This window comes from Gekko japonicus, unplaced genomic scaffold (assembly GCF_001447785.1).
Source record: "Gekko japonicus isolate JY-2015 unplaced genomic scaffold, Gekko_japonicus_V1.1 scaffold1546, whole genome shotgun sequence".
Taxonomy (NCBI): Eukaryota; Metazoa; Chordata; class Lepidosauria; order Squamata; family Gekkonidae; genus Gekko; species Gekko japonicus.
The window spans coordinates 61,558-75,512 of NW_015165289.1; the positions used below are offsets into that span (position 1 = coordinate 61,558).

The 13,955-nt window shown below is 47.3% G+C and overlaps 1 protein-coding gene across 1 annotated transcript; it reads left to right on the forward strand.

The window, feature by feature from the left end:
- Positions 1-8,126: 8,126 nt before the first annotated feature.
- LOC107109668 (olfactory receptor 10R2-like) lies at positions 8,127-9,071 on the forward strand. The gene has a single exon (XM_015410339.1). It carries the CDS (start codon positions 8,127-8,129, stop codon positions 9,069-9,071), a length of 945 nt encoding a protein of 314 aa, XP_015265825.1.
- Positions 9,072-13,955: the final 4,884 nt, after the last annotated feature.

Here is a 13,955-nt window from a genome sequence, read left to right on the forward strand (position 1 = left end):
TTGTTACTTTGATGTTCTCAGCTCTCAATGTCAATGAAATACCAAAGAGACAACATCCTACGGGATTTAGAAACTTGTTTACAATCCTTCTTGCTGTATACAAACCATATAAAAAGAAAGATATTGGGTAAAATTGCTGTCCAATGGAATGGAATCCTACTGTTTACTTCCATGTAAGTATTCTGTTTGATATGATCCTTCTTGATTCATGAATGTAGTGTCAATTTCAGTAGTGTCTTATATGAAGCAAAATGGCTCTCTACACACTCTGTAGACTGAAGTTCAAAGCTCGGTGGCGGAATACTTGCTTTGAATTAAAACAGTTCCAGCTTCCGTTGTGGGCATTGTCAGTTAAGAAGGATCTCAAGTAGCAGGTCTGAGAAAGAACTTCACGACTGACTTGGGAGAATGGCTGTACCAATCTGGAATCGACAATAATCAATACCTCAATGGACTGATTGGAAATGTAGATTCAGATGGCTTTGGGCAGCCATTGCTTTACTAGGTACTAGGAGCAAGGCCCATTGTGGGACCAAGACAATGAGTGCTAGAAGGACGCAGGATCTCCGTGCGTGTGTGGCGTGGACATGCCACTGAGTCCCCAGGGTGACGGCATGGGCCGCGGTGGTGTCCCGGCGTGGGCAGCGTCCTCCAGGCTGACTCCCCCACTGGGCAGCCTGGCAGCCTGGTGGGATGCACAGTGGTCCTGGCTCAGCGGGGGGGGGGGTGGCACAGTGGGAGGACCATGGGTGGCGTGAGGGCCCTCCGCCTAGCATGGCAGCCCAGCCACAGGCCGCTCGCAAAGGGAATGAGGGCTGGGCCTGGGCTGCTGGGCCCCTGGTGAGCCCGGCATTTTGAGGGGCGGGGAAAGGGGTCAACATAGCATCCATGGGTGGCCAGGTGCTGGCAGCATTGGGGCCACCTGGAATGGTGCATGGGCCAGTGGGGCAGTGGGCCCCATACAGGCGTAGGCCAGGCGGCTGGGCTTGGAGGTGTCCAGCCATCGGAGCGTCCATCCCGGGCGGCAGCTCCTTGGAGACTGAGGGCGAGATGCCGCCTGGCGGGTCTGTGAGCAGGATGGAGGGAGGCAATGTGGCAAGGGGATTGGCCCCCCTCCTGAGTGACAGACCAGGGACCCCAAGGCTGGGGAGGTGGGTGGAATGTTTCACACGAAAACTCTTTTATATATAAGGGGATATATCTCTGGTTAATAATCCAGATTATGGCAGGAGATGATCTCCTAGGTGAGGCATCTTGGTCCATCTGAATTATACCCCCCATTGGACCTTGAAGAAGTTGACACCCATGCTCAGATGAAGCACAGGGAAAGTGCTGGGGGGGGGGGAGAAAAAGATAATGCACATCTCTGAAGAAAGGAGTAGAAAAGAGCATGAGGGAACACTGGTGTTCAGTAGCACCTTAAAGACTATCAAAGTTTGTGGCAGTAGAAAAGAGCAAGTGTCCAGTAGCACTCTAAAGACTAACAAAATTTGTGGCAGGGTGTGAGCTCACTGAAGAAATGAGCAGTGACTCACAAAAGGTCATACCCTGCCACAAATTTTGCTAGTCTTTAAGGTGCTACTGGACACACTTGTTCTTTTCTACTGCTATAGACTAACACAGCTACCCACCTCGATCTATCTGAAGAAATGAGGACAGAGACAGAAAAGGGGGAGTGAGCATGTGTGAGAGAGTGCAATTGTAGGAGAAGTTAGTTGGAACTGGGGTTAACAGTACAGGAGGGCTGTCCAAGTGGCTCCCAGGGCAAACGTCTTGTCCAAGTGGCTCCCAGGGAAAACTTCTGCCTTGCAGAAGTTCCTCTTTGTCTCCACTCATGTTCTCTCTATACATGGATGAGCAAAGCACTAATAACAAAATTAACATAAGTCTCTAGTGCTCTTTCCTCCAAAGGAAACAAATCCTGCGGTCAATGACCCAAAAGACAGAGACGTCTAGCGTGTTCCACAATATGCAACACTGAATTTTCATTTATTTCTTTGCAGTCCTTCCATGGCAATTTGCAGCCATAATGGTTCCTTCAAGACTACACAAAAAAATAAAATAATGATGATGTTTATAAGTCATATTAAATATGGAACAAGTATTCTGTAGAAGACAACTTCAAGAAAACCGGTTAGTGACTTCCACTGGTAAGTTCTTTTTCTTTCAACTCAGAAAAAAACCCCATTATGGTCATAGAATCATAGAATGTTGGAAGGGGTCTTGCAGGTCATCTAGTCCAACCCCCTGCACTCTGCAGGAGCACAGCCGAAAGATAGCCCTACAACATACCCGAAAGATGGTCATCCAGCCTCCGCTTGAAAACGCCCAGCGAAGGAGCATCCACCACCTCCCGAGGCAGACTGTTCCACTGCTCAACCACTCTTACAGTTAGGAAGTTTCTCCTGATATTTATCTTTTTAGAAGACGGTACTTGTACAAAGTGTCTACAGTCCTTTAGTTTGCTGTTCCTATATTTGCTCCCGGCAAACCAGCTGTTACGATTAATTAATCAACTACTCACAGAAATACAGACTTTCCCCTTGAGGTCAGGGATCACTTTGATCATATTACTACAGTGAATGCTGACACGATCCTGGGATCTGTGAAAGCCACCTTTTGGGCATTAGACCCTTGCCCACATGTATAGCCTTTGTAACTCCATCTTTGTTACAGGCTGGTGCTTGACCTTTAGTTGCTTTGAGTTTTGTGAGGGCACGGCAGTCAGGCCACTCCCAAGAGAATATTCTTTACTCTCATGCTTGTAAGCAGCTCTTTTCTAGGAAGCCTGATAATTTTTTTCTTGTCTACTGGCAGGTGCGAGATCGCCTGGCTCATCCTAGTGTTTGTGATGCCTTGCTTATTTTTTTACTCATAGCCAGCAATTAGGGTATAAGATGTTTAGTTTTAGCTATGTGTCTCATCTTGAGGTTTGGCTAAGTTTCGCTGTGCATGCGTGTCTTCAAGACTCAGTGGAAGGGAGCTCAGCCAGCTATTCCTGGAAGCTTGATCATTGCTTATTAAAATCTCCTTGGAAGCAAACCTGGATTTTGCATATCATTTCCTTAGGATTTCTGCAAACCTGGAGCTCCTGGCCAGAGCCCCAAACACCATCCTGGGTGCTTAAAGAGTCAAAGAACCCCCAAGATACATTATGAATCTGTCATTGTCCCAGGGCATCTTTCTTTATGCCCTAAAACAGCCAGTCATCCACCTGCTAGAGAAAAATGGCGAGGTCTGTTACCAAGAACCAAAAGGGTGAGAAGAAAGTGTAATGAAGGGCCAATATTAAAAACCTAGTTAAAACTTATAATCTACAAAAATATAAATATTTATTAGAAAGACAGTTAAAAACATACGTAAGGGCCCAATGAAAGCCTTGTAAAAAACTATAGCCTAAACACAAGGGCCAATACACGTGACCTGACACGTTTCTGCCCTACTGGGGCCTTCTTCAGAGGTCAAACAATATTGAGGTACATGTAACTTAAATACATATTGCAATAAGATAACCAATAAATGAATAATGGACTAGGAAGAGGAAGGTTAAGCAGCAAAATCTAAAGACACATGACACAGATGTTTGTGAGGCCTCAAAAGGTGAAAGTCACATGTCAGGTGCCAAATGCACAGTTGCTGTATTGGAACATCTTCCAATTAAGAACATAAGAACATAAGAGACGCCAATGTTGGATCAGGCCAAAGGCCCATCCAGTCCAACACTCTGTATCACACAGTGGCCAGAAATACCAGTGCCATCAGGAGGTCCACCAGTGGGGCCAGGACACTAGAAGCCCTCCCACTGTTGACCCCCCCAAGCACCAAGAAGACAGAGCATCACTTGCCCCAGAGTCCCTATCTATACCTTGTGGCTAATAGCCACTGATGGACCTCTGCTCCATATGCTTATCGAATTCCCTTTTGAAGCTGTCCATGCTTGTAGCCGCCACCACTTCCTGTGGCAGTGAATTCCAAGTGTTAATCACTCTTTGAGTGAAGAAGTACTTCCTTTTATCTGTTCTAACCCGACCGCTCAGCAATTTCATGGAGTGCCCACGAGTTCTTGTATTGTAAGAAAGGGAGAAAAGTACCTCTTTCTCTACCTGCTCTTTCCCATGCATAATCTTATAAACCTCAATCATGTCACCCCTCAGTCGTCGTTTCTCCAAGCTAAAGAGCCCTAAGCGCCTTAACCGTTCCTCATAGGGAAAGTGTTCCAACCCTTTTATCATTCGAGTTGCCCTTTTCTGCACTTTTTCCAAAGCTATAATATCCTTTTTAAGGTGTGGTGCCCAGAACTGCACACAGTATTCCAAATGAGGTCTCACCATTGATTTATATAGGGGCATTATTATATTGGCTGATCTGTTTTCAATACCCTTCCTAATAATCCCCAGCATAGCATTGGCCTTCTTTATTGCAGTCACACACTGTCTTGACATTTTCAGTGAGTTATCTACTACGACTCCAAGATCTCTCTCTTGATCAGTCTCTGCCAGTTCAGACCCCATCAACGTGTATTTATATTTAGGATTTTTGGCTCCAATGTGCATCACCTTGCACTTGGCCACATTGAACCCCATTTGCCATGTTGACGCCCACTCGCCCATCTTTGACAGATCCCTTTGGAGTGCCTCACAATCCTCACTGATTTTCACCACCCTGAACAACTTCGTATCATCCGCAAATTTAGCCACTTCACTGCTTACTCCCAACTCCAAATCATTAATGAACAAGTTAAAAAGCAGTGGACCAAGTACTGATCCCTGTGGTACCCCACTGCTTACCACCCTCCACTGAGAAAATTGCCCATTTATACTTACTCTCTGTTTTCTATTAATTAGCCAGTTTTTGATCCATAAAAGGACTTGTCCTTTTATCCCATGATTTTTGAGCTTACTTAGGAGCCTTTGATGAGGAACTTTATCAAAAGCTTTCTGGAAGTCAAGGTAAACAATATCTATTGGATCCCCCTTGTCCACATGTTTGTTCACTCCCTAAAAGAACACTAACAGGTTAGTGAGACAAGATCTTCCCGTACAGAACCCATGCTGAGTCTGTCTCAATAGGTTTTGTTCATCTTTGTGCCTACTAATTCTTTCCTTAATAATGTTTTCCACCAATTTACCCGGTATCGACGTCAGACTGACTGGCCTGTAATTTCCAGGATCTCCTCTGGAACCCTTTTTAAAGATGGGAGTGACATTAGCTATCTTCCAGTCCTCAGGAATGGAGGCAGATTTTAAGGAAAGATTACATATTTTTGTAATTAAGGTCCAAAAAACATCTGTGTGGCTATCAAAGTCAGAGCTAGTGTGTCTGCAAGCAAATAGCATTTTCAGGCCTCACTATGGGAATAAGATGGGGCGGTTGTCCTAGTGGATGATCTCTGTCTAAATGCAGACAAAAGTTACGCCTCTCTAGCTTTTACTACACGTCTCATCGGCCTTTGATATGGTGAACGACGCCACCCTGTTAAGATGTTTGGAGATAGAAGTATGTGCTTTAGATTGGGTTTCAATCATTCCTTATGGACAGGACTCAGGAAGTTACTGTTGGAGACAATGCTGTGGAGTCTTGTGAGCAAAACGTTTACTTGCTGAGCTACGGGCATTAAAGTTGTGAGCTAGCGATTCAGCTACTGCATAAATTAGTTTGCTCTGGAGACCTCCTTCCTGGAGACTAAAACTGTGAGCTAGCTCACACTAACTCAGCTCAGAGGGAATAGTGGTTGGAGACAAGCTGTTTACAATGAAGGACCTGCCACATCTTCAGTCATCCATTATTTTGGAACACGGCGTCTTCAATATGCCGATGAAACCAGGCTCTACATTTCTTCATGCAAATTGCCTGGTGAGGTGGTAGCAACTTTGAACCAGTGTCTGACAGCTGCAGTTATATGACTATGGGCAAACAAGCTGAAATGGAATCCCAACAAGATGGAGGCAATGTTGGTTGGGAAGGATTCCAGCTCTCTGTGGTTGAGCCCATAAAGAGAGTTAGGGTGATACTCGATACAGCTTTACTCCTGGAGAAGAAAGCTAATGCAGCTTCCAAAAAAGGCATTCTGCCAACTTGGGCATCTTCATCCTAGCTCCCGTTCTCACGGTACAAGAACTCGTGGGCACTCAATGAAATTGATGAGGAGTAGGATTAGAACAAATAAAAGGAGGTACTTCTTCAACCAAAGAGTAATTAACACGTGGAATTCACTGCCGCAGGAAGTGGTAGACAGCTTCGAGAGGGGACTGGATAAACATACAGAACAGAGGTCTATCAGTGGCTATTGGCCACAAGGTATAAATGGAATACTCTGTCTGAGGCGGTGATGCTCTGTACTCTTGGTGCTTGGGGGGCAAGAGTGAGAGGGCTTCTGGAGTTCTGGCCTCACTGGTGGACCTCCTGATGGTGCCTGCCTTTTGGCCCATTGTGAGACAGAGTGTTGGACTGGATGGGCAATTGGCGTGATCCAACATGGCTTCTCTTCTGTTCTTATGTCTGTGGCATTGATGCTCTGCCTTCTTGGTGCTTGGTGGGGCAACAGTGGGAGGGCTTCTAGAGTTCTGACCCTGCTGGTGGGCCTCCGATGGCATATGGGTTTTGGCCAGTGTGTGACACAGTGTGTTGGACTTAATGGGCCCCTGGCCTGATCCAACATGACTTCTATTATGTTCTTAAGATTGTCCACCACCTTGATCTGGTTGATCTAGCCACATGGATCCATGTTATGATTACCATGCTATGAATACAACATAATTAACTTGTGAATAGAGCTACTCCCTACACTGTCAAATAAATTTTTTCTTTGCTGGATTACTATTGCTGTAGAAATTGTAATTTGTAAACCAGCCCTACCTCCACACTGACGACCCCAAAGGGAGTATCTTATGTTTCTACTCCTTGCCATAATGCATTTAGAAGCAGGGTGGATATACTTAAATTGGTCCTGCCATTAAAGCTGAGACAAGTATTTGGATTTTCTCCTATGAAGGTTTATAATTAATTCAAGCCTAAAAAGGTAAAGGTTCCCTTGCTCAAAAGTCAGTCAAATCCGACTCTAGGGTTGCGGTGCTCATCTCCGTTTCAAAGCCGAAGAGCCAGCGCTGTCCAGACATTTCCGTGGTCATGTGGCCGGCATTACTGAACACCAAGGCGCACGGAACGCTGTTACCTTCCCACTGAAGTGGTACCTATTTATCTACTTGCAATTTCTTGCTTTCGAACTGCTAGGTTGGCAGCAGCTGGAACTAGAGACGGGAGCTCACTCTGTCATGTGGCACACTCGGGTCTTGAACTGCTGAACTACTGACCTTCCACAGCCTGCAGTTCAGCGTCTTAACCACTTGAGCCACCACAGCTTTTAATTCAAGCCTAAATCCAAATAAATACCTGGTTATAATCAATCCCAACACAGCAATGCCCTTTTTGAGATACCCAAACAGAACACAGTTGTCTAAATGTGGGAGCGATGGTCTACGGGATGCATTCTGCAAGTCCACGCATTAAGTTTGATCCATATGAATATTCCATTTTTGGATATTATGGTGTATACAGATAATTCCATCATATAAGGAAAGGGGTTGTCTAAACCCATGGACAGGAATTCATTATTACATTGGAACCGTTATTATCCAAACATCTTCTACTTTGCAATTTACCTTGCAGTCAGTTTTACGGCTGCAGAGAAAGTATATTACTGGAAAAATTATTCCCAAATAGTTTTAAGAAAGGGGGCGGAGCCACAAATAGCCCCACCCACCATCACTATGGGCCTGGCCATTCTGGCCATTACAATCAAACCAAACAGCCAAATTTATTTCTATCCTGGGCACGAGGCCTGCAGCTCAGCAATGCTCACAGCTTACCCAGTTCCTTAAAAGTGGCAGTTTTGAGTTGGAAACCAGTTGCCAACTTATAAGCCTCGCCAAGCAAGGGACTTGATCGCTTTCTGGAAACAAGGGGCTGGTGCCACGTCAGGGAATAATACCCTGAACAGCCCCAGGTCATGTGTCAAAAAGCTTCATGGGTCTCCCAAGCCACTGAGTATCACTGATACAAAGCATCAGTTGACTGACAGTCTTACAAATTTGTCAAAGTGGAATGGTTTCTTTCCAGGTGCTACGCCAATGAAACAAGGAAATCAAAGCACGGTGAGAGAATTCATCTTGATTGGCTTTTCCAGCTTCTCAGACCTGCAGATCCCGCTTTTCGTGGTGTTCTCCGTTATGTACTTGGCTATTTTGGCTGGGAATATCATCATCGTTACGACCATAAGGCATGATGCCAACCTCCACATCCCCATGTACTTCTTCCTCGCGATGCTTTCCAGTTCAGAAACCTGCTATACGTTCAGCATTATCCCTAATATGCTTGCAAATCTTCTTAAAAAAACAGCAACTATTTCATTAATTGGATGTGCTACTCAGATGTACATATTCCTGGCCTTTGCAAACATAAACTGCATGCTTCTCACGGTGATGGGCTATGACCGATATGTGTCCATATGTAAACCTTTACATTACCTGATTCTGATGAATCAGAAATTTTGCACTAAATTGGTTGTCTTTTCAGTAACAACAGGTTTTCTTTTTTCCACAATGGAAACATATTTCATTTTTACCTTGCCATTCTGTGGGCCGAATAAAATCCATCACTTCTTTTGTGATTTAGCACCTTTACTTCAGCTGGCCTGTGGCCATAATTATATTGGAGAAATTGTCATTTTTCTTATTTGTATTTTAATGGTCTCTTGCTCATTTTTTCTGATCCTCCTGTCGTATCTTTTAATCTTAAACATGATCCTGAAAATCCCCACCACAGATGGGAAGCGCAAAGCCTTTTCAACTTGCGCTTCCCATCTTATTGTGGTGGTTGTACATTTTGGATGCGCTTCAATTATTTACCTGAGGCCCCAATCCAGGTACACTTTGAATGAGGACACGTTGATCTCTGTCACATACACACTGTTGACTCCAATGCTGAATCCTGTCATTTACAGCCTGAGAAACAAAGATGTCCAAGTAGCACTCAAGAAATCCCTGGGCAGAAGCACATGCCTCCAGAAGATGTGAGAAGAGCCTACGGTGCATGATACACTCTTGTCGTAAATCTTACTTTAGGGGGAAACAAAGAATGAAGATGATTAAGTTATGAAAAAAAGGAATATTTCTGACACGGATGTAGGCATTTCTGAATATCTATCTACTGGTTAATTGTTAAAAATGTGTTCTGGAACAAGCGACATTTAGGTGTTAAAAACCACTTCTGATTTTCTGCTCGGTTGAAACAGGAAAACAAACTGGACTGAGGGAAGACAGTCTCCCAGCTGAAATTATAACCACAAGGTCCTAAAAACAAAAATGTTCTGAAAAGTCCTGGCCGTAAAGAGAGATGCCTGATCCCTGAGGAGAAGCAGGCCTCTGCAAGCAGGAAGTGCCCAGGGTGGCTGAAAGAAGAAGGATTAACCAACCGGGAAGCCAGAGGAAGAGGAATATGTGGTGAAAGTGTGGAGTCAAAGAAGGGCCCAAGAGAAAGGCAGGGCTGAGGATCAACAGAACAAAAAGCCTGAAACTAGGGAAGAACTTTTGGAAGCAATGGAAGCCCCTGAGCTCCAATCCCCTTAAGACATGCAGAGAAGGTTAAATTTTGCCAGGTTTCACTTCAGTACCATTATGGGAAAATCCACACCTTGTAAAATCTCCTTTCTAGCCACCTCTGACAGGTCGCTGTCACCGTCTTCACCAGGAAATTTAAGGAGGTAGTGATGGCCAAGAGGCAATGAAAGAGGACAGATGCATTTGACAAACTGATTTGAAGCCATTTGTGAAACACACTGTGAGATGAACCTTGGGTCACCAGGCCATCTGTCTTGGCTTGCCCTGGGAAGGCTCCCTCTATGGGACAAGGAGGTGTGGTTGCTTCCACACTTGCCATTTTCTCAGCGTGGTAAAGAGTGGCCCCGGTCACATGAGCGGGAAAAGCCATGGGGGAAGTGCAGTTTTTTAGAGCTGCAACAAACAGAAGCATGTCAGCGGGATCAGACAGGTCCCCCCAGGCTCTGGGCTTCTGCCAGCAGCCGCAATCACATGCTGCAGGGGAAGCAATGCTAAGAAGGGCAAGGAGGGCCAGCCACAGCAGTTGTGCACATGTGCAGTTTGCCCTTACCACACATACCACGGGATAATCGCGTGTCGGCGATCCCACGGCCGCTGTTGCTGCGCGTCATCCGGTAGGTAATGCCCTTTCACTAGTCTCTTTTAGATCCGCATCTTTGGCTGGAAGGGACGGGTTGGGGGCGGGTGTGCGACGCCTCCCAGATGTTGGCATCTGATCACACCGGTTTAATCCGCCCTAAACCTGTCCGTTTTGCGGGGCAAATCCTCCCGTGTGACTGGGGCCAGTATTTATTTATTTATTTATATTTATTTATTTATGTAACAATGTCGTTTATGTAACAATTATGTAACAAAGTAACAAATGGCTAGTTACAGTGAAGAAACAGTTAATATTTGGAGGGCTAGCCATTGGTCTCCTGTGGTATATATGCAAATAAAACCTTCTGATTTCCTTCATAAGCGGCTGTAGCAAGTTTTTGGGGATCTTGGAGAAGTTCTCTAAGTTATTATAATAGCCTGGAACTGCCATGGGTCATTCACAGGGCTCTCATGAGAGTCCAGGTGATGGTTTCACCACACCATTGCAAATCCAACCACTTCTAAGTAGTCTTCCTATATTCTCCACAGCTGATTCGTAGTATTATCGAGAGGGCAATCTGGCCACCTTCTAGAGAATCAAGCTTGACTTCCAGATCATCTTCAATGAAGTAATGTTCTGTCCCCTGCAACTATCACAGAAAGCCCTTCCCTCACACACCAGAAAGTTCTAGTGACATTCCTCAATTGAGCTTCTGAACGGAATTGGATACCATTCCTTTCTGCTTTCTCAGGGTGCATTCAGATGGGCAGCTAATCCCGTCATTATGCCATCTTGAACTTTATCCCAATCTATTTAATCCATCGTAGCACGACCAGACACCCCCCTGGTGAATCGCGCTGCCTCCATTGTGGATTGTGTAGAGGGCATCCACTGAAGGAGGCATGCGCGGTGGTTTTTTTTAACTTTGTGTGCATGTCCATAGGCATCACAGCGCATCCTTGTTAAAGGAGGCGCACAGTGTTTTTTTAAAAAAAACGTTTTACGGATGCACATAGACGTGACAGCACATCCTTGATCCGTGCATGTGTAGAGATTTTTTAAAATGGCACCTGCTAGGGATGGTCTGATGATAGACCACCCGATTGGAGGATTGCGCACTGGTGGAATGATCAGACAGGTGAAAGTCTTTAGTTGTCCCACAGGTAACCAAACCCCCCAGATTTAATGTGCTATCTTTTAAGTATGGCTCTGAAGCGTGGCAAAATAGGATGTCCATGGAAGAGGGACATTTCCCATATGTTTGTGCCTGGACATTACCTTTAGATCTGAAAAGTATGCAGACGGAGAGTGATTTCAACAAAGCGTACTTTATTCAATCAGGAACAATACAGCTTTGGCCGGCTCGCAGGCCGGCTTATATTCCCCGAGAAACTGCCACCCAAAACACACACCCCCACTTCCCAATAGGTTATTTACAGTGGCCGAGAGTCCCATTGGCTCTCGGCCAGGAATCTAGCCCCCTGATTGGAGCGGGCTGGGATCTGCATAGTCCATTTTCTCTTGGAGCGAAGCTCAATGTTTGTCTCTGGACTTGTCTGGACTTGTCAGGACTGGATACATTACACCTCTCCCCCCTTGGTCCGCAATGCACCCACAGACAAAGTCCTTCAGGTGGGCTGGTAACTTCCTGGTGCGGGTAGAGCGGCGAGGTTCCGGGACTGCTGCGGCTTCTACCCTGGGAGCCCTCGGAGCCCTTGGAGGCGGGCTGGCTGAGAGAGGCATTGGGGGTGGCGGTGCCAGCATCCCCAGTGCCTCCAGAAGAGGTGTCTCGGGTTCAACCAAGGGTAGAGGCCAGGGGTCGGCCACCGGGAGTTGGGCCTGGGGTGAGGTCTCTGGAACCTCGGCCATGTCTGAGTCCTCAGGATCCAATGGCATCGTCCGGCGGCGTAGCTGGTCGATGTGCTGGTGTAGAACTTGGCCGTCCTCACAAGAGACCTCATACGATCTGGGGCCCTTAACTCGTATGACTCATGCCGGGATCCAGGTGGGCCCCCGGGCGTAGTTCTGTGTGTACATGGGATCTTCCGGGAAGAAACCCCTGGCTGCCTCGTGCGTCTCCATGCTCGGTGCCTCTGTCGATGCCCAGTCGGGGGGCAGACGATCCAACCGGGTTGCCAGGCAGCGGCCCAGAAGTAGCTCTGCCGGACTGCGCCCTGTAGTGGTGTGTGGTGTTGTGCGCTGGCCGAAAAGGAAAGTCGCCAGTTTATAATCCCAGTCTGGGGAGTCCAAGTGGCGGAGGGCATCCTTTGTGGTTCTGACCATGCGCTCGGCCTGGCCGTTGGTGGCAGGGTGGAACGGGGCAGCCTGGACATGGCGGATTCCATAGTAGCTTGTGAATTCCTGGAACTCCGCTGACGTGAACGCCATCTCGTTGTCCGTGACCAGCATGTCGGGGATTCCCTGGGCGCTGAAGTTCCGCCACATCGCCCGGATGGCCGCCTTCGAGGAGGTGGAGGGCACGGGAACTACCTCCAGTCACTTGCTGAAAGAATCCACCAGGATAAAGAAGAGTTGCCCCTGGAAAGGTCCTGCAAAGTCCAAGTGTAACTGGGACCAGGGTGGTGAGAAGACTCCCAGGCCCGTTCCGGGGCTCGGGGAGGCTCGGGCCGGGATGCTTGGCAGGGGTTGCACCGCTTCACCACAAACCCCGGCCACAAGAAGTAGCTCCGGGCCAAGGCTTTCAATGGCACCACCCCGGGGTGCGTTTCGTGAAGGGCAGTGAGGGCCCGCTCCCGTAGTGGTTTTGGGATAACCACCCTACTACCCCACATGACACAGCCCTGGTGGACGGACAACTTGTCCTTCCGGGAAGCAAAGGGCGTTACGTCAGGGTCTCCTTTGGCTGCGGGCCACCCCCTCACCACCCAGTCCAAGACCCGGCAAAGTACCTTATCCTTGGAGGTGCCGCGAGCCACCTCCGTGACGTGGACCGGCTGATCCGGAAGGGACTCCAGGAGAGCAATCTGGTGGGCGGGAGCCGGATCTGGGTCACAGACCTGTGGAGGTCTGATCGGAAACCTTGTGAGGCAAACCCGAGGTCAAAGTTCAGGCTTCCCAGGTCAAAGTTCGAATTCCCACAGAGATACTACTCTGCCGGGAGAATTGGCAAAGCAGGACATATTCTTTGCTGCGTCTGCATAAGTCTGTTTTTTTACTGTAGAGCAATGAATTGTTGAGGGCACACAAGCTTTGCAACTTTTAAGGATGATTTGCCTGTGAGAAGAACATTCTGTATTCCTAACATAGAAGCTTCATAATGTAACACTGTACAAATGAATGAGCTGGTTTTTCTTTCTGTTAATAAAACGCTGCTGACAGGCAGTTCGAGAGATCAGTTGGGACAGAGAGATGAACTGAGCTGTTCAGAGAGCTTGTACCTAAGTTCTGTGTGCTGTGTGATTCTTGAACCCTATCAAAAGTCATCACAGACCGGCAGCGGCAGGTGGCTCAGGGCCTCCACGTGGCCCATTGCCTTGCCAGGGCAATGGACAAGAGCGTAAAAGTATCCCGCCAGGAAAATAGACCAGCGGAGAACCCGGGGCGAAGTCATCTCTGGGGTCTGGCGGTCGGGGGCCAGGAGGCCCATTAGCCGCTTGTGGTCCGTGAGGACTGTGAAGGGCCGCCCGTACAGATAGTGGTGAAACTTTTTCACCCCCGCCACCATTGCCAAACCCTCCCGGCGGAGCCCCAAAAAGGCCTGCAGTTCGGACTTGGACACTGGAGGTGGCGCTTGCGTGATG